The 20,870-nt window shown below is 56.1% G+C and overlaps 1 protein-coding gene and 1 long non-coding RNA gene across 2 annotated transcripts in view; both read right to left on the reverse strand.

Annotated features, from left to right (window-relative positions):
- Positions 1-316: 316 nt before the first annotated feature.
- Positions 317-4,791, reverse strand: LOC142826436 (uncharacterized). The gene is made up of 4 exons (XR_012900559.2): positions 4,538-4,791; positions 2,548-2,634; positions 2,053-2,154; positions 317-1,080 (listed from the first exon to the last, which is right to left on the reverse strand). It is a non-coding gene; the product is annotated as an uncharacterized LOC142826436 (long non-coding RNA).
- A 1,663-nt stretch (positions 4,792-6,454) lies between these two features.
- LOC142826418 (killer cell lectin-like receptor subfamily B member 1) overlaps positions 6,455-20,870 on the reverse strand; it is a 63,164-nt gene continuing 48,748 nt past the window's right edge. Inside the window, exons 3-6 of the mRNA XM_089773902.1 lie at positions 11,219-11,353; positions 10,004-10,158; positions 7,967-8,079; positions 6,455-7,456 (exon numbers count right to left, since the gene is read on the reverse strand). Coding sequence (XP_089630028.1) covers positions 7,333-7,456; positions 7,967-8,079; positions 10,004-10,158; positions 11,219-11,353 — 527 coding nt within the window. The 3' untranslated portion in view covers positions 6,455-7,332. The remainder of the gene's footprint in view (positions 7,457-7,966; positions 8,080-10,003; positions 10,159-11,218; positions 11,354-20,870) is intronic.

Consider the following 20,870-nt stretch of genomic DNA (forward strand, 5'->3'; position numbering starts at 1 on the left):
AAGGGCAGTGTGGGCCAATGGCCAGAGTCAGTACCTTGCCCCTTTTCTAAGGGCAGTGTGGCCCAATGGCCAGAGTCAGTACCTTGCCCCTTTTCTAAGGGCAGTGTGGCCCAATGGCCAGAGTCAGTACTTTGCCCCTTTTCTAAGGGCAGTGTGGGCCAATGGCCAGAGTCAGTACCTTGCCCCTTTTCTAAGGACAGTGTGGCCCAATGGCCAGAGTCAGTACTTTGCCCCTTTTCTAAGGGCAGTGTGGGCCAATGGCCAGAGTCAGTACCTTGCCCCTTTTCTAAGGGCAGTGTGGCCCAATGGCCAGAGTCAGTACTTTGCCCCTTTTCTAAGGGCAGTGTGGCCCAATGGCCAGAGTCAGTACTTTGCCCCTTTTCTAAGGGCAGTGTGGCCCAATGGCCAGAGTCAGTACTTTGCCCCTTTTCTAAGGGCAGTGTGGCCCAATGGCCAGAGTCAGTACCTTGCCCCTTTAGTCAGGGCTGTGCAGCCCAATGGCCAGTGTCAGTACTTTGCCCCTTTTCTAAGGGCAGTGTGGCCCAATGGCCAGTGTCGGTACCTTACCCCTTTTCTAAGGGCAGTGTGGCCCAATGGCCAGTGTCAGTACATTGCCCCTTTTCTAAGGGCAGTGTGGCCCAATGGCCAGAGTCAGTACTTTGCCCCTTTTCTAAGGGCAGTGTGGCCCAATGGCCAGAGTCAGTACTTTGCCCCTTTTCTAAGGGCAGTGTGGCCCAATGGCCAGTGTCGGTACCTTGCCCCTTTAGTCAGGGCTGTGCAGCCCAATGGCTACAGTCCATAAGCTGGCCCTGACTCACTGGGCTGTGCAGGCCTCTGTCCAGGGACAGGAGTGGGGGAGAGGAGGTTCTATCCCCCGCGGGGGGGAGGGGCAGCTCCTCCTTCTTTCCTGGCTCCCGGCCCAGGGCCAGATCGTGTCCATGGCTCCAGTCCCGGCGTGAGGAGGAAAAGCTCCGACTGATGCTCCGGCTCCTGCTGGCAGCTCCTTCCCTGCAGGCAACACCGGCCCTGGAGCCAAGCTGGGGGTGGGGGAGGTGGTGCATCCCCGTGGCCGGGGTCCTCCTGTCCCAAGACAGCAAGGGCCTGTCATATGCGGGGCCCGGGACCCAGGGGGCAGTGGGGGCTTGGCCCTGGGTGGCGCCTCTCTAAGGCACCGAGGGCCAGACCCCTCTGGCCTATCACTGCAGGAGCTGCTACCGCCTCCCTCCCCCCCCCATGCCAGCTGTTCCCCCACAGCATCCGGCTGCCCCAGGGCTCCCATTCAGGGTCCCAGGTGTCCGGTGTTCGACCAGACAGTCCAGTTTTTGGGCCCCCTGCCCGGTGAGAACAGTCAGAACTCACCGGACATGAGCAAGGTCAGTGTTTTCTGGTTTTCCGGCTGGGCACCCGACGGAAGCCTGGCGGGGTAGGGGGAGTGCCTGGGAGAGGGGCACGGGACAGGCAGCGCCCCGGGATCTGTGTGCACCTGGGCCAGCCCCGCTCCCCACTGGCCGTTCCCCCCTTGGCCAGACCCCCTCCCCCCAACTCCATCCCAGTTAGCCCCAATGGTCCCTTCCCTGCCCTCCCCGCTCCCAGTTCTCCCCTCGTCAGCCCTGCTCCTCCCAATCTCCTCCCAGCCAGCCCTGCTTCCCGCTGGCTGGTCTTCCCCGCCCCCGATCTCCCCGCGCCAGCTCCATTCCCCCATCCCCATCCCAGCCTCACTCCCCTCCCAGCCAGTCCCCCCCTTCCCGTTCTGAGATCACGTGTGTCTGGGAGGTTTTTCAAACCCATCTGGTAACCCTACCAGGGGACAAGGAGGGGCCCATGGCCAGAAAGGAACCTGGCTGGAGCCCAGGCCGGATCATGGGTCCTTATCGTCCCCGGGTCTCCCCTGAGCCAGGAGAAGATGAGCTGGATCCAAATCTGGCTCAGGCCCGGCTCTGACTCTGTCCTCCCCAGGGGTCACTCCCAGCCCACAGCCCTGCCGCTGCCGCCCTGCAGCCTGTGGGAGCCGCCTGCTCACCCCGGGGCCAGAGAGGCTCAGAGGTCACTCACCTCCCATGCCGGGTGCGGGGGGGCAATTACAACCGGGCTCTGCTGCTCCCTGGGGCCTTGGCTCCCTTGGGACACTCTGGGCACGATGCAGGAGCTGACACGCTGGGGGGAGAGAGGGGGGGCAGGTCAATAGACCCGAGCCCAGGCTGTGCCAACGAGCCCCCATCCCCATCCCCGGGGCTGGGCCCTGGTGCTCAGGGGAGCGAGTCGGATCCATGGGCCTGGCTCTTGGGAAGGGCCTTGTCTCTCCAGACTAGGGCAATGTGGATGGATCCCATAGTGGGGGAGGGGGGAGTTGTGAGCGGGAGGGGATGGGATTTGAGGTTCTTGTTCCCAGAACCAGCCAGGCCCTGAGATCAACTTCCACTCCCAGCCCTGACCCTGGAGGGGGAAGGGCCCAACACAGCCCTGCCCAAGGGTCCCCAGTCTCCCCTTCCCCGCCCCCCACCCCCAGTGCTAAAGGAAAACAGCCTCCCCCTGCTCGCCCATGCTCACCTCCCCGCTGTCTGAGCGCCCGTGTGGGGCTCTGCCCGCAGGTCCCCCCGCAGGGCCGGCCCGAGGCCAGACCCCGCCGTGCGGAGCCTGCAAAGGAAGAGGAGACGGGGTCACCGCTGGGAAACCTCCTCCCTCTCCATGGCCCCCTGCTCAGCCAAACAGCAGTGAGACTAGGAGAGGGGGTGGGCGAGAGGTCTCAGGGGACGTCCCAAGGGCTGGCCCAGGTCACCCCCGAGGGGTCGGTCTCAGAATGATTCCAGCCCCGCCTCTTTGGGGGGCTCCCACACAGCCAGAAAGGGCTGGGGAGGGGGGTGTCTCTGAGGCTGCCCTGCCTTGCAGCTGATGTCAGGGAATCTCCATGAGCTCGGCCCCCCCCAGCTCCTTCCCCCCCAGGCCTTTGTGGCATCACCATCCCCTCCCCCCACACGGCTGGTTTCCTGCCCCCAGCCAGCCCCTTGGGACATTTGGACAATCAGAGCCCAGAGCTGTACAACCAGCCACAGCCCAACCACTGCTCATGGGCCCTGCCCTTAGAGACTCAGGAACTGCCCAGAGATAGATACGGTAGAGAAACAGCTTGACCACCACCCCTCCCCTTCCCCGCCAGCCCTGCTGGTCTGGGACTGATCCGTCTGGTCTGGAATCACAGAATCACAGAACAGTAGAACAGGAAGAAACCTCGGGAAGCCATCGAGTCCAGTTCCCTGCCCTCACGGCAGGACCCAGCACCGTCTAGATCATCCCTGACAGGTGTCTGTGCAACCTGCTCTGAAATATCCCCAGTGATGGAGATTCCACAGCCTGCAAGGGCGATTTGTTCCAGTGTTTCACAACACTGACAGGAAGTTTTTCTGACCGGCAGAAACATTTTCCTAATGTCCAACCTAAACCTCCCTTGCTGCAGTTTCAGCCCATTGCTCCTTGTCCTGTCCTCAGAGGCCAAGGGGAACAGTTTGTCTCCCTCCTCCTTGGGACACCCTTTTGGGTACGTGAAAACCGCTCTCATGTCCCCTCTCAGTCTTCTCCTTTCCAGACTAAACAAGCCCAGTTCTTTCACTCTCATGTTTTCTAAACTGTTCCACATTTTTGTTGCTCTTCTCCAGGCCTTCCCCAATTTCTCCAATTCATTCCTGAAACATGGTGCCCAGAACTGGAGACACGACTCCAAGTGAGGCCTAATCCGCGCAGAGCAGAGCGGAATTCTGACTCCTCCTGTCTTGCTCACCACACTCCTGTTAGTGCCTCCCAGAATCACGGTTGCTTTTTTTTGCAAGTGTCACACTTTTGACTCCTATTTAGCTTGTGGTCCACTCTGAGCCCTAGATCCCTTTCTGCAGGACTCCTTCCTAGAGAGTCACTTCCTGTTCTGTGTGTGTGACGTGGATTGTCCCTTCCGAAGTGGAGCACTTTGCATTTGTCTTTATTAAGCTTCATCCTATTTACCTCAGACCATTTTTCCAGTTTGTCCAGATCACTTTGAATTCTGACCCTTCCTCCAAAGCACTTGCCACCCCTCCCAGCTTCGTATCATCTGCAAACTTAATAAGCGCCCTCTCCATGCCAATATCTAAATCACTGATGGAGATTGAAGAGAGCCATCCCAGAACAGACCCCTGCAGAGCCCCACGTGTTAGGCCCTTCCAGCATGGCTGGGAACTATTAATAACGACTCACTGAGAACAGTTTTAAAGAGAATAAAAGGCCGCGAGTCTCCCCTGTCAGTAACCACCCACTCGACCAATCCGCAGCAAGACTTGGAGCTCCGAGGCAGCAGGGGGAGGGGAGAGGGCTCAACAGATGTTCAAAAGGACGGGCCAGGTCACCTCTGGCTCCCAGCGCTCTGCCAGCTCAGCTCTGAGTGAGGCCTCCGACCGCCCCAACACCCACCCACCGTGCTTGGTGGGGCAGGGAAAGGGGGAAAAAGCCCGAAGAAGGCGAGACAGAGGGAGGGGAGGGGGCAAAGGGGAACCAAACTGAGCAGGCTCCAAACCTCTCTGAGGCTCCCACTGTCTCTCCGGGTCCGGCACTGCCGGCCGCAGGGAAGTAGAAAACGCCGATGAGGCTCCTCTTGCCCCCGCCCCTCGGTCCCAATTCTCCATCTGGCCCCCGCAGAGACCCTGGGAAGGGGCCGCGCTGCTGCCAAACCGCGGGAATCTCTGAGCTTGCCCCGGCCTTGCGCCTCTGTCCTGAGTGGCTGTTGTCAGAGTCTCTCTGTGAGGTCATCCCTGTCCCCGATAGGCTGAGGTCCTGCCACAGGCCTTTGCTCCACCTCCCCCTCCCCTGCAAGGCTGATGACCTGGCCCTGGCCGGCCCCTCTGGGTGTTTGAGGGGTTCCCCTGGAGCCCCACTGAATGGCAGCTGGGTCTGGGGCCGAGCGGGCTGGCCACTAATGCCCCAGGGGCTGCTCCCTCGGCCCCACCCAGCTTGTCGGTCCTTAGCAGAGTGCAAGGCCAGACAAGCCCATTTGTGGGTCAGTAAAGGTTGCCCCTCCCTCAGCACCTCAGACATTAGGCCACTGTAACTGGGGGAGGAGGGAATTGTTAACAGGACTGGTGTAAGCACTAGCATGGACACTATAAAGGACCCTTCTCTTCCTAGACTTTAATGTTGGTCCTGAGCTGGAATCAGCTCCTGCTAGAAACTCTTTCACACAGGTGGGACCGACTCCTTGGTAGTTTTTTCCTTCCCCCACATTAACGACAGTTGATATATTGGCAAAGCGCCTCTAGCTTGTCTCATCTGCAGTGCTCAACCTACTTTCCAAAGGAAAGAAGGTTCATTATCCCCATTCGGCAGATGGGGAAACTGAGTCACAGAAAGGGACAGTGTCTTGCCCAAAGTCACCCCACTGGAAAGTGGTAGACCCAGGTCTGTTGAATCCCAATCCAGGGCTGGACATGTACCCCTCGATCAGGAAGTACCATATTAGTGTCCCTCTGAGCATGGGTTCTTCAGCATCTAGAGGCTGGTGACTTATAATAAAGGTCCCTGGAGGAACAGGAAAACATTCAGAGCCAGGGACCAGGGATGACAAAGCCCAGGCAATGGGTCCATAGGAGGAGCAACTAAGAGCATCAGGCTGCCCAGCTTAGGGACGAGGCAGCTACCAAGGGATCTGAGGGGCGTCTAGCAAAGAACGAAAGGTGCAGAAACACGTGGCTAGAGAAGTGGGATTGACCTGTTCCCACAATACAAACCAACAGCACAGAGGGAGCAGGGGTGTCAGCGGATGAAGCTAGTTATGCTTATAAGAAGCACACGGGATCTTTTTCAGGGGAGAAGGCAACACACTGTGTTAATTGAGAATATACTAGAGAAGCAGTGAGCATCTGCTTTATAAAGCCAGACACATACACTGTGGCCATGTCTACACTACGAGATTTCTCTGCAAAAAATATACTAATAAGGGACTCATTTGCATGAGCCACAATCTCATTTGCATATTTTCCTGCAGATCTTGGTGTTCCTCATAAAAAAAAATGATTGATGTTTCTCGGTCTTAAAAAGTTTCAGAAACACTGATTTAGACCTACGGCGCAAATGTGTTCTTCAAAAGAGCGGGTCCACATGGCCAAAGTGCATCAAAACAACCATCTGATTTTTCAACAGAGAGCATCCACACTGATTGGACACTCTCGCATTGTGATTACTGTGGACGGGGTGGCCACCAGGGCACCTATGCTTTTTCCTGGAGACCTCTTCTTTCAAAAAAACTCCCTCTTCCTTGTCCGCACACGTCTTTTTCTGAAAAAGGCGTCTTCCTTCTGGAATGAGGTTTACTACTGTCAGAAAAAACCCTCTGTTCTACCTGTCACAAGAACGCAATTACAGTGTGGACGTAAGTGTTGTTTTTTCATAAAAACCCTGCCATGTAGATGCACCCTGTGGCTGCTGGAATGGGGTGGGGGATAGGTTGGGTTGTTACTTTCCCTTCTGGCTCTGAAGTTTCACAAAGTTTAAACCTAAAAATGTTCCCTCCAGCTCTGAGCTGGGTGTGTTGAAAGGGTGGGGCTGGGCCCTTGGACTGCAGAGTCCCAAAGCTGGCCTGCCCGTGAAAACACCCTGCCCCTCATGGCTTCTTGCTGACTGAGGGGCTGCTGCAGGAGATCTTGAAATGCTGCAGCCAGGTCAGTTTGATTATCCCCATTTCACAGATGGGGAAATTGAGGCACTGAGAGGGAAAGTGTCTTAGTCACCCAGCAGGTGTTTAGCATCCTATCCAGCAGCCTAGTGACAGGAGTTAACGATCGGTTAGGGCAGGATGGGCAGAGGGGTGCCAGGTCACAGGGTTGATGGCAGCAATGGAGGGGCCGGGGAACAGAGCTGAGAGTGGGACCTGACAGAGGTGCCAGGAAATGAAAAGGGGTGAAATAGAGGGGAAAACCCAGATCCCCAGCTGGTGCCAATGGAGCCGAAGCTCCCCTGGAGTCACTGGCCAGATGCCCAGCTGGGACACTCTGGATCTGGGCTGATTTACGTGAGCTGGGGATCTGGGGCAGACTCTTCTCTCCCCAGTACTAGGGGAGAGGACTAGAGATAACCGTCTCCAAGGCTCAGCACAGCGTGACACCCCTCAGCCTAGCCCTGTTGGAACAACAAAACCGGAGCTTGGACTCGCTTCTACAGACTGAGGGAGGGCTGGGAGCCAGGACTCCTGGGTTCCATTTTCCATTTTGTCACCAATTCTCGGTGTGATCTTGGGCAGGTGAGTGTCTGTGACTCGGTTTCCCCAGGTGTGACATGGCGATAATGGAGCCGTGCTCTGAGGTCTCCTCCATACCCTGCTCAGAGGGGGACGGCGTCTCGCTGGCAAATCCACTGATGTGCAGAGCTGCAGCCTTGTGAATGAATCTGATTCCCCTTCATCATCCCACAGCTGTTCCCCTCAGCTGGGCCTGACACCGGGAGCCTGCGACACACAGGAAAGGCCCCTGTCAGCACCTGTGGGCCCATCACACTCACTCGACAGCGGCTCTTCCCTGTGCTAACAGGATCCGCAGCTGCCCTGTTCTCCCGTCCAGCTCTGCCCTGGGACTGCCCCTCCCCACCACTGCCAGGGCCAGCCCAGGGGCTCTAACGGCCTCTCCCTGGCCCAAGCCCAGCTCCAGCTCCCTCCTCCCTGCTGCGCTAGGCCCTGCCCATCTCTCTCCTGCCCCACGGCTCCTCCTTGCCGGGCTGTGCCGACGCTGCCCCTCCTGGTCCCCTCCTGCCTCTGGCTGGTCCATGTCTGCCCCTCTCCTGCCCCCCTCTCTGGGGATCCCCAAGGCTCTGGCCTCACCCCTTTGCTCTGCTCCCTCCACAGACTGTCAATGGACAACCTCAGCGTCACCTCACCCTGAACATCCCTGCTCCTCCTCTGCCCTCCCCGTCCCTGTCCCCTTCTGCCCACACAGGGAAAGTGACTCAAGGAATCTCTCACCGGGTCTGATCCAGCCGGGATCCATCCAGCCAGGTCCAGGCCTTCTCCGGGGAGGGGTGGGACAGTCCCACCCAGAGCTGAGAGGGGCCTTGCGTCAGGTCCTGGAGGGCCTCCTGCAGGGAGTGTGACAGGCACCTGGTGACCAGAATGTTCTCTCGTGTCCAAGTCGTCATCAAGTCCAGCACCAGAATTATGGGGCTGTGAGCCTGGCAATCCCCATGTAGACCCTCCCTCCATCCGTCCCCCTACATCAGGGCTACTCAACTTTGGAAGCCCTGGGGGCCACAGTGATGCTCCGAGCACATGCTGAGGGCCACAACTTAAGCGTGGTTCATAGACATGCAAATCCCTTTTTTCACACCGACAGGCATGAACACAAAGACTACACAACACGCAGGCCCCATTTCAGTCAGTTCTGCTGATATGAACAAAATGCACCAATTACCCAATTTCCACCCCTATGGCAGCACTTTCACTGAGCAATGACAGTCCAGGAATTTAACTCCGAAAATGCGCAGCTGCAGAACAGCATGACATCGATTACTTCTTTGTTCTGGCTTCCTCCTGTGGGCCACACGTTGAGCTCTGCGTAAACACAAACTACACTGCGGGCCACAAACAAACAGGCTGCGGGCCACATGTGGCCTACAGGACGTGTAGCCCTGACCTGCATCTCTCTTTCCCCCTCCCTCTCTCCTGGGCCACCCCTACCAATACGCAAGCTACACAGCCATGTGGGGCACCACGAAACCTGTGGCACCAAATTGCCCCTGATTTCATGGTGCTCTAGGCAGCCACATGGCACGTAAATGGTAGCCCCAGCTCCAGCTGACCTCTTACAAGCTGCACCCAGCAGGGCCGTTACTGGGGGATGCTGAGCTCCCCAGCATCTTGGCCCCATTTCTCCACCCTTCCTGCCCCCATTCCACCACTTTCCCCCAATTGAAATGGCCTGGGGGCTTAGTAGCACCAGAACAGCAGCAGGAGTCAAGCCTGCCCCCTTAGTAACCAGCAGCGAAGCGACCCCTCCCCAGACCACATGGCTCCACCAGTTCCCAACTGCTTCTTGGTACCAGCGACCAGGGGGTGTGTGTGAGGGGGTGACTCCGCCCTTTCCCCAAGTCATGCTTCTAGGAGCCTGGCGAGCAGAGCAGACTGGGGCCCCTGCTATCTGCCTCCCCTTCAGCCCTGGGACTGCCCCCCCCCCACACTCTGGCCCCCACAGCTGTTGAGCACAGCCCCTGCCCCAAATGAGGGGAGGTGCAGGTCGGGAGGAACTGGAAGGGATGGCTCTGTCTCTCTCAGGGTGTCTACACTGCAGAGGGTGTTTTTTTTAATGGCCATTTTTCTGAAAAAATCTTCATTTACATCTACATTGCAGCTGTGTTTTTTTTTTTTAAATCATCGAAACAAAGAGGTTTTTCTGACATTGGAAATCCTCTTTCTACGAGGAAGAAGCCCTTTTCCGAAAGAGCTCTGTTGCATAAAGGCGTTTGTGGGCGGGGAAGAGGGAGTTTTTTCACAAGAGGAAAGAGGAAGAAGCCCAGGTGTCCTGGTGACCACTCCATCCATAGCAATCCCAGCTTACACGGGAGAGAGCGTCCGTTCAGTGCGGACAGTATCTTTACACTGACCACACAGCTCTCTGTGCTGTGCAGACGCTCTCTTTCGGAAGACGTTATCCGGAGGATCTCTTCCGGAAAAGTTTCTTCTGAAAGAAGCCTGCAGTCTAGACAGAGCCCCACTCGCACTCCCAGCTGAGCGGGGTTCAGCACACGCACACAGGGGAGGCTAACAATGGCTTAGAGCTGCCTCTGTCACCTACCCTGTCGCTGAGACTAGTGATTTCTGCTGGGCCTGTCAAAGCTGCCTCAGGAGTTTGGACCCCCCTTAGTAACCAGTAATGGGAACAGGGACGTCCAAACCAAACCGCTGGCAGCTGTGAAACTCCCAGTCCTCAAGTGTGTCTAACCAGGCTCTGTACCCAGGCCCAGCCTGGCAGAGGCAGCCCCAGCAGGGGGTTACCGGCCCCTTTACCAGCTCCTCCCGGTCCCGGATCACCAGCAGCTGGGAGCCCCTCGCGGCGCAGTCGCTGCGGCTCTTGTTCCAGGTTTTATTTTCTGTGGAGACCCAGTAGCACTTGTCCCCGCGCAGCCGCCAGTCCAAGGGGCAGAGTTTGCACCCGGCGCCCCCTGCAAAGACACGGGCACCATTAGTGCTCTGAGGCTCATTCCCAGCTACCCCCTTCCTGTGACGGGCAGGGATGGGGATAAATGGGTTTGAATTAGAGATGTTCCATAGTGGTTAACCGAACAGTCGAGTAACTGCATGAATTCGTATCCCTTACTCGATTATTCTATAGTCAGCCGCCAGTGCGCTCCGGCCCCACTCCCGAGGAGCCCCTTGACCACCCACCCTGCTGCCTCTGTATCAGAGGCAGCAGCAGAGGTGCCAGGCGGGAGCAGGTCTGCAAGGGGAACCCGTTTAAAAACCAGCTCTCCTCTTGGGACAGCAGCAGCCCCTGTCCAGGGGTTGGGGGCATGGCAGGAATCTGAGCTCCTGGACCAGCAGCATGTGTGTCTATTGGTGGTGCACATCCACACATGCCTCAGTGCACAGGGCATTCTGCACACGGCTGGAAAACATTAGAGGGAACATTGGCGAGGGACCCTTCCAGCAGCTCCACGCCAGCAGGACTGGTCTATCTGGGACCAGGTAAGTACCCACATTAAGACCCCTTTTCACAGCCAGAGTGGCCTAGAAGGTCTTGGAGTAACTGTGGGATAAACTCAGACTAGCAGGGAAGGCTGGAACCAAGGGGTGATGTGAAATGGGGGGGACATGGGCCCAGATGCCAGGGAATGGTGTGTGTGTGTGTGTGTGTGTGTGTGTGTGTGTGTGTGTGTGTGTGTGTGTGTGTGTGTGTGGAACCATGAGACAGTGTCTCTAATAATGAGTTTTGACCCCACCTCCCACCGAAAAAACCCTGGATCACTTTGTATTACAGCTATTTCAATCTTCCCATGTAATACCAGAAAACGGACACTAGGTGTCACTGCCCCACAGCCAGGCCCTGCTGAGGCAGGTACATTCCCAGCCTGGCTCTGAGTGGGGATGGGGACTAGATCAGTGCAGCCAGCAGGGGGCGGCGTGTCCCTGCCCTGCAGGAGCCCCATGGCCTGGCCCCCCAGCTGGGTTCCCTCTGGCAGTGCCTGGGGGTGGGCGGCTCAGACACACATGAGCTGGGGTTACCTGCTGGGCCGGGCTGGGCCGGGGGGCACAGCTGGGATCGGACACGCTCCAGGCAGGCGCTGCAGGCTGCTGTGCTGGGGTCCCCACTCCCAGGGGCTGCCGGGGTCTGTCCCTTCTCTGACGCCAGGTGGGAAACTGCAAAGCAGCGTTGGGGAGAATGGTGACTGGTCAGTGTTACAGGAGGGTGTTAGACAGGAGAACTGACAGAGCCCTGTGGAGACAGAACTAAGTCTGTTCAGCCTCATCACTTCTGACTCCCCTGGGCTACTGGGTCTGAAAAAGTGGCTGGGACTGAAAAATCAGCTTGAGAGATACCTAAATCCCTTGGGCCTTTCTGCAAACCCAGCCTGTGTTTGCAGCTCTCTCAGTTACTCACCGCTCTCCTCCACAGTGTCAGAGCACCTCAGAGTCTGACCGGATTTAGCCTCCCCACCCCAGGTGAGACACAGCACAGAGCTGTTATCACCACTGTACCACTGGAGAAACTGAGGCACAGAGGGAGGACCAGTCTGGATCCCAGGCTGGGGACAGACCATGTGATCTGGCCCTCTGGGGCTGCAGGTTCAATACAGTGCAGCTCTCCTCACCTGTGTCGGGTCTCAGAGGAAAGGCCAGGAGACATGGGCGGGGGTGTGAGATCGCACAGGAAGCTGAGGGGCTGGGCTGCAGCCCTGAGGGTGTCAGGCTGGTGGTCAGAGTGCCTGGGTCTCTCTGCTGCTACAGTCATTGCTTTGCTCACAGACTTCCTCCCAGGCTGGGATGGGCGCCCCTCCCCTTCGAGTGCTCCCACCTGTGAGGGGCACAGCCTGCCTGCTTAGGACTTTATCTGGCATCTGTCACTTCCCCTCTCTGCCTCTTGCCCACATTCCCTGTGATGCAGGGGAGGATCATGGGATAATTCAAGGATTTTAGGCGCCTAAAACTGCAGCAATGCCTGAGGGAGGTTTTCAAAAGCACCTCGGCCCAGCTCCTCAACAGTATCCAGGTGCCTAACTCCCTTGGGTGCTGGGCAGAGCAATATATTTGGGAACCTAGGCCCTAAGGGCCCAATTCCCATTTATTTCAATAGGCTTAAAACAACCCACTAGGGCAGGGGTTCTCAAACTTGTGATACTACGACCTCCCTGTAAGTTGCTCTCAACCCCCCTTTCAGTTGCTGAAACCACCCTCTAAGTTGCTCGCAAGCCCCCCGGGGTGGGGGAGGGGGTTGGGACCCACAGTTTGAGAAACTCTGCACTAGGGGCATGTTTACACAGCAGCGTCATTTCTACACTTCAGACCCTTATTTCAATACTAGCCAATAGCGTGTCATAAGATGGGATTTTCGGGTCTCTCCTCTTCATCCCTCTCTCTCTCTCCTCCTCCTACTGCCTCCTCCCACTCTCAGCTCTCCTCCGCCTCCTGCCTCTCTCTCTGTCTCTGTCTTTCTCTTCTCCTCCCCCTCCTCCCTCTCACGTGGGGGACCATGGAGCCCAAATGGCCGTTTGGGCACCGCGCTCCCTGAGCTGCATGGGGTGTGCGGAGCCCAAACGGTCGCTTGCGCCTCTTGCTCCCGCTCAGCGGCCCGGCTGAGCGGTGCAGAAGTCAGCTGAGCCCCATGGCAGGAGGTGAAGGGGGGCACGAAGGGGGGCGGGGCAGTGATGCACACAGCCAGGCCCCGCCCCCTGGCCGTGTACGCCACCTCCCCCCTTCCTCTCCTGTCTTGGCGCTTGGCTGACTTCTGTGCTGCTCCGCCGGGCCGCCGTGGGGGAATAAGTGCAAGTGGCTGTTTGGGCCCAGCGCTCCCCATGCAGCACTCCCCATGCAGCACTCCTGGGGAACAGCCAGGGAGGCAACTCGCCACCCAGAGGCAACAGTCAGCATTTCAGCGTTACACAGTCACAGACATGGGGCTACTATAGATATGACTAGCCAATTAGCCCGGCATAAGACGGGATTTTCAGGTCTCTCCTTCATGTCGGTCTTCTCTTCTGAGCCTCCGGTCTCTCGCTCTGTCTCTCTCTCTCTCTCTCTCCTCATCCTACTGCCTCCCCCACCCCCAGCTCTCCTCCGCCTTCTGCCTCCCTCTGTCTCTCTCTTTCTCTTCTCCCCCTCCTGCCTCTCACTCTCTCTCCGCTCTCCTCTGTCTCTGTAGGGGATGCATGAGTGTGGCGGACAGCACCCTGGGATCTGCATGCGCCTGGGTGAGTCTGGCTCCCCGCAAACCAATTCCCTCTCCCACCAGCCAGTTCCTCCTCCTGATTTCCCATGGCCAGCCTCACTGCCCCTGACTCCCACCCCCCAGCCCCCACCAGCTTTGCTTCCCACCAGCCACCCAAGCTCCATTCTCCCCTGGCCAGCTACTGCTGCCTCTGCCCCTCCCCCCAATATCTGCTTCCCCCCCAGCCAGCCCGCTCCTCTCCCAGCCAGTCCCTCCCCCCTCCCGCCCCCGATCAAGGGTGTCTGGGTTTTTTTACACCCTACCCCAGTGACGTACACAGCCAGGGGGTGGGGCCGTGTACATCACCGCCCCGCCCTCCTTCCCCTCCCACTTACAGAGGTGAGTCTGTAACGCTACAGCTACTATAACCAGTCTGGAACACCCCCCAGAGGTGAGTCTGTAACGCTACAGCTACTATAACCAGTCTGGAACACCCCCCAGAGGTGAGTCTGTAACGCTACAGCTACTATAACCAGTCTGGAACACCCCCCAGAGGCGAGTTTGTAACGCTACAGCTACTATAACCAGTCTGGAACACCCCCCAGAGGCAAGTCTGTAACGCTACGGCTACTATAACCAGTCTGGAACACCCCCCAGAGGTGAGTCTGTAACGCTACAGCTACTATAACCAGTCTGGAACACCCCCCAGAGGCGAGTTTGTAATGCTACAGCTACTATAACCAGTCTGGAACACCCCCCAGAGGTGAGTCAGTAACGCTACAGCTACTATAACCAGTCTGGAACACCCCCCAGAAGGGAGTCTGTAACGCTACAGCTACTATAACCAGTCTGGAACACCCCCCAGAGGCGAGTCTGTAACGCTACAGCTACTATAACCAGTCTGGAACACCCCCCAGAGGCGAGTCTGTAACGCTACAGCTACTCTAACCAGTCTGGAACACCCCCCAGAGGCGAGTCTGTAACGCTACAGCTACTCTAACCATTCTGGAACACCCCCCAGAGGCGAGTCTGTAACGCTACAGCTACTATAACCAGTCTGGAACACCCCCCAGAGGCGAGTCTGTAACGCTACAGCTACTATAACCAGTCTGGAACACCCCCCAGAGGTGAGTCTGTAACGCTACAGCTACTATAACCAGTCTGGAACACCCCCCAGAGGCAAGTCTGTAATGCTACAGCTACTATAACCAGTCTGGAACACCCCCCAGAGGTGAGTCTGTAACGCTACAGCTACTATAACCAGTCTGGAACACCCCCCAGAGGCGAGTTTGTATCGCTACAGCTACTATAACCAGTCTGGAACACCCCCCAGAGGTGAGTCTGTAATGCTACAGCTACTATAACCAGTCTGGAACACCCCCCAGAGGTGAGTCTGTAACGCTACAGCTACTATAACCAGTCTGGAACACCCCCCAGAGGTGAGTCTGTAACGCTACAGCTACTATAACCAGTCTGGAACACCCCCCAGGGGCAAGTCTGTAACGCTACAGCTACTATAACCAGTCTGGAACACCCCCAAGAGGTGAGTCTGTAACGCTACAGCTACTATAACCAGTTTGGAACACCCCCCAGAGGCGAGTCTATAACGCTACAGCTACTATAACCAGTCTGGAACACCCCCCAGAGGCGAGTTTGTAATGCTACAGCTACTATAACCAGTCTGGAACATCCCCCAGAAGTGAGTCTGTAATGCTACAGCTACTATAACCAGTCTGGAACACCCCCCAGAGGTGAGTCTGTAACGCTACAGCTACTATAACCAGTCTGGAACACCCCCCAGAGGTGAGTCTGTAACGCTACAGCTACTATAACCAGTCTGGAACACCCCCCAGAGGCGAGTTTGTAACGCTACAGCTACTATAACCAGTCTGGAACACCCCCCAGAGGCGAGTTTGTAATGCTACAGCTACTATAACCAGTCTGGAACATCCCCCAGAAGTGAGTCTGTAATGCTACAGCTACTATAACCAATCTGGAACACCCCCCAGAGGTGAGTCTGTAACGCTACAGCTACTATAACCAGTCTGGAACACCCCCCAGAAGTGAGTCTGTAACGCTACAGCTACTATAACCAGTCTGGAACACCCCCCAGAGGCGAGTCTGTAACGCTACAGCTACTATAACCAGTCTGGAACACCCCCCAGAAGTGAATCTGTAACGCTACAGCTACTATAACCAGTCTGGAACACCCCCCAGAGGCGAGTTTGTAACGCTACAGCTACTATAACCAGTCTGGAACACCCCCCAGAGGCAAGTCTGTAATGCTACAGCTACTATAACCAGTCTGGAACACCCCCCAGAGGTGAGTCTGTAACGCTACAGCTACTATAACCAGTCTGGAACACCCCCCAGAGGTGAGTCTGTAACGCTACAGCTACTATAACCAGTCTGGAACACCCCCCAGAGGCAAGTCTGTAATGCTACAGCTACTATAACCAGTCTGGAACACCCCCCAGAGGCAAGTCTGTAATGCTACAGCTACTATAACCAGTCTGGAACACCCTCCAGAGGCAAGTCTGTAACGCTACAGCTACTATAACCAGTCTGGAACATCCCCAGAGACAAGTCTGTAATGCTACAGCTACTATAACCAGTCTGGAACACCCCCCAGAGGTGAGTCTGTAACGCTACAGCTACTATAACCAGTCTGGAACACCCCCCAGAGGCGAGTTTGTAACGCTACAGCTACTATAACCAGTCTGGAACACCCCCCAGAGGTGAGTCTCTAACGCTACAGCTACTATAACCAGTCTGGAACAGCCCCCAGAGGCAAGTCTGTAATGCTACAGCTACTATAACCAGTCTGGAACACCCCCCAGAGGCAAGTCTGTAATGCTACAGCTACTGTAACCAGTCTGGAACACCCCCCAGAGGCAAGTCTGTAATGCTACAGCTACTATAACCAGTCTGGAACACCCCCCAGAGGCAAGTCTGTAATGCTACAGCTACTATAACCAGTCTGGAACACCCTCCAGAGGCAAGTCTGTAATGCTACAGCTACTATAACCAGTCTGGAACACCCCCCAGAGGCGAGTCTGTAATGCTACAGCTACTATAACCAGTCTGGAACACCCTCCAGAGGCAAGTCTGTAATGCTACAGCTACTATAACCAGTCTGGAACACCCCCCAGAGGCAAGTCTGTAATGCTACAGCTACTATAACCAGTCTGGAACACCCCCCAGAGGCAAGTCTGTAATGCTACAGCTACTATAACCAGTCTGGAACACCCCCCAGAGGCAAGTCTGTAATGCTACAGCTACTATAACCAGTCTGGAACACCCTCCAGAGGCAAGTCTGTAACACTACAGCTACTATAAGCAGTCTGGAACACCCCCAGAGGCAAGTTTGTAACGCTACAGCTACTATAACCAGTCTGGAACACCCCCCAGAAGTGAGTCTCTAACGCTACAGCTACTATAACCAGTCTGGAACACCCCCCAGAGGCGAGTTTGTAACGCTACAGCGTTATAGACTCTCAGACACTGGGCTACTATATATATGATAATGCTGAAATAACATGCAGCCAGAGGACTGCTTACAGCTCCGACTCCTGTGACCGTCATTTCACGAGGAATAAGAGTAGGTCTACACTGTACAGCTATTTTGGGACACTGGAGGTATCCTGAAATAGCTACCACACATCATAACAAGCTGCCCATTATTTCAAAATATTTTTCAGACAACAGGCGTGCTATTTCAGCATCCCAGTCACACTCATTCCATGAGGGTTAAGAGATGTCTCAAAATAGCGTGTTATTTTGAAATCTGGTGCTGTGTCGATGCACCAAATTTCGAAACAGCCTATTTTGAAATTCAATCAAAATCAGATATGGAATTTGCATAGTGCAGTCTAGACAGGTATCTTTCGGAAAATAAATCCTTTTCCGGAAAATCCCTTATTCCTGATTTTAAGTAGGAATAAGGGATCTTCCGGAAAAGGGTTTATTTTCCGAAAATTCCTGTCTAGATGGCGCTTTTCTCCGGCAAAGCCCCGAGCTGGAAAAAAGCGGCAGCCATGTTCATGCAAATGCCGGGGGGGAAATTTAAATCCCCGGGGCATTTGCAATTCCGACTGGTCTCATTAGCATCCCTTTTCTGGAAAAGGGTGCCAATGTAGACACAGCCATAGAGAGACAAGCCCTGCCCCAAAAAAGTTACAAACAGTACAGAGAAAGGAGGCATGAACTCCATTTTACATTTGGGAAACTAAGGCTCAGTGTAATTCTGTGACTTGCTCCCAGGTACAGAGGGTATGTCTACACTACCACCCTAGTTCGAACTAGGGTGGTTAATGTAGGCAACCGAAGTTGCAAATGAAGCCCGGGATTTGAATTTCCGGGGCTTCATTTGCATCTTGCCAGGCGCCGCTATTTTTAAATGCCGGCTAGTTCGGACTCCGTGCCCGCGGCTACATGCGGCACGGACTAGGTAGTTCGGATTAGGCTTCCTATATAGCATCTACATAGCAATTCCGTTATCAAAATACATTTGACATAACAGACAGCTTATTCTGATGTCTGTAAACTTCATTCCATAAAGAATAACGTTGATTCCAAAATAGCTATTTCGGAATAGCGGTAGTGTGGATGCTCCACTGCTGCTAATTCAAAATAACTCCTCCCCAGGGCCATTCAAAGTAATTATTCCCCAGTGCCTCCTGGGGGGGTCTAAATCGAGACACTGCATCCACATTAGAGAAGCCTGCCTTGGACTAATTGTGAGGCTTCCCTGTATTGTAGACACGCTATTTTGAAATAAGATATTTTGGAATATCTCCTCCGGAATAGCTTATTCCAAAATAAGAATGCAGTGAAGACGTAGCCTCAAGGACAAAACTCTCTTTCACAGAGTCTCTCACTAGGTCTCCCTTGGTGCACCTCCCTCTCTCTCTCACTGCTGTGTGTCTTTGATAGAAAACAAATCAACTGGTAATTCCAATATTTCAACATTTGGTTTTGCCCCAAATTGGGCAAACATTGAAATTTTCGTTGCTCTGATCGAAACTTTGTCAGCGCCCTGAACCCCTGCCCTGAATCCCCTCTCTGAATCAGCAGTTTGCCCTCCTGTATCCTGAACCCCCTCCTGTACCCCAAGCACCTGTCCTAGCCCTGAACTGCCTCCAGGAGCCAGCACCCTGCATCCCCTCCTGCATCCCCCCCCCGTCCCAGCCAAGTGAAAGGGAGGAAGGGAGGTTGGAATCCCACTTCCTTTTAGCCAGCTCCAGTGTGTGACAGGATCTAATTATCCCTCCATCCCCATGTGCACCCACCTACCTGGGTATCTGATTGTCTCTGTGCGACAGCCAAGTGCTTTGCAGTATGAGGGCAGATGCTTCCGCTGTAGCAGGATCACCGCCCTGTCCCACCCCCTCTGTCCTAGACAGCTCGACTGTCGCTCTGCTTGGGGACGAGGCAGCACAAGGACAGGGGCATGGGGTTGGACCCCTGCCCCCAGTGGGGTAGCTCGTCTGCAGCTGAGAACCAAGGTACTGGCTGCAAGGCCCTCCCCTGCCAACCTTGGGCTCTGTGTCCCAGCTGGGGCAGGGACTGTCTCTCGCTGCGTCTGTGCAGCGCCCGGCACCACAGGGTCCTGATCCCAGCTGGTGTGTGCGGCCACCACTGTTATGAGAACGGACTTTGCTCGTGCCCTGCACTCTGACAGGGATGGATTTCCAAGGGTGTGAATCAGGATAAATTCTCTCACATCAGTGCAGCACTTCAGGTAACTCCCAGCAGCTGGATCTGGTCCCAGGGTTGGCAGTCGGGCTGCAGCTGATTGACACGGCCTGCGATTGGGCGAGGAGCCTTTAAGTGCAGAAAACCAGTCTCTGTGCCACTGACCTGCTGCTTGTGAGCTCTGTGGGGTGGGTTGGCACCAGCTGTGGATCTGCCTCCAGTACTAGTGGTGACATAGCTCTGATCCTGCTGCGGCAGCTGCTGACCCTGTGCTCTGAACCCCTCTGTTCCAGCTCCCCCGCCTGCTCCCCTCAGGTACCGACACTGCCTAGTGGCGCTGGGCACCGGGTGCGTCTCTCTGGCCTTGGCTGTGATCGTGCTGAGCCGTGTGGGTAAGTGCCTGGGAACAGACCCATGCCCCGGTCTCTGGGCCTAGAGATGCTCTGTCCCACGCCTGCTGCCTTGAGTGCTGCCTCGGAGACACAGCATCTGGCTTGTTTTCTTTTAAATCACAATTTCTCCCCCTGTTCTCCTTGCAAATTCTTTTCTTTTTGAAACTGATTGGCCAGGAAGCAGAAATGGGGAAAAAAAGAAGTGGGATGGGAAGGGAAGAAAAAAACAAACCCACGAGGGAAATCGTACTCCGGGAAACTGGAAAGTCTCCCCCAAAGTAAAACAAAGAGGGATCCTGCCCCGCCCCAAAAGGCATTTAAAACCAGGAAGAAAAAGTGAAAATGAAAAGCACAAAGAACCCCCCACATCCCCCGGGATTGACGTCAGAGCCAGGCTGGACAAGGGTTGTCCAGGACCATCCACCCGCTCTGGGCAGAGGCTGGAGCACCCAAGAGCAGTCCCTAGCCTGTGTCCCCAGCCCAGGGCAGGCCAGTCAGGGCAGTTGGAGGGACTGGGCCCCAGGGGGGATGAGAAGGAGCAGGGGGCGTGGCCTCATGGTGAAGGGGCGGGGCTAAGGCCCAGCTAACAAACACCCGTGGGTGCCACAGGGAGACGAGGACACAAACTCTGCATTTCAGGACTGTGCACCCTGGGCTCCTCCCCTGCCTCATGGGGATTGTGGGCGAGGGACCCAGACCACAAGTGACAGGGCCCGACACTTCCCTTTCAGACAGGCTGTGCCCCTCACCCTGGCATCAGGGCAGTGGAAGGGGAGTTGCCTGAGGCTGGCTGGGAGCCCTGTCCTGGCTGAGCAGAGCCCTTTAGCAGGAGAGAGCCCCTGATGCTGGATGCTCTGACACCCCCACCCCAACCTGAACACCCACAGGGCTGCAGCCTCCAGCTTCCTGTGCAAACTCCCAGCCCAGCCTGACCCCCAGTCGCTATGGCGATGGTCACCAACCCGTCAATCGTGACCAACTGGTCAAATTGCGAGGGTGCGAACAGTCGTTCATGAGCTGTTTGGGAGGCCCCCCTCTGATTTCCCCCACCCCAAGGAGTCCCACTGCCCACCTCCAGTGACAATGGAGATAGTGGCGGCTTCCCGTGAGGTGGATGGGAGTCCAGCCACGCGCCACTTCTGGGGGTTCTGGAAGTGCAGTGGCTGCTCCTCTCCCCCAGGTCTGTGGTGTGCTGAGAACTGGAGTGGCATGGTGTGGTGGGAGGGGGGGTCTCCAGAGGAGGCGTGTACCAGGGCTTTCCCTCCTCTGGGGAGAGGGGGGAGTCATGCACAGAGGAGGCACACGCTGGGGCTTTCCCTTGGCTCCCAGGAATTGCATCCCCAGGCTGGGCAGGGGCAGCCCCAGGGACTCGCATGCACCTTTCCCACCCCTTCCCCTTCCCAGCCGGAAGCTGCAGCACAAG

Source organism: Pelodiscus sinensis, chromosome 29 (assembly GCF_052426305.1).
Source record: "Pelodiscus sinensis isolate ZL-2025 chromosome 29, ASM5242630v1, whole genome shotgun sequence".
Lineage (NCBI taxonomy): Eukaryota > Metazoa > Chordata > Testudines > Trionychidae > Pelodiscus > Pelodiscus sinensis.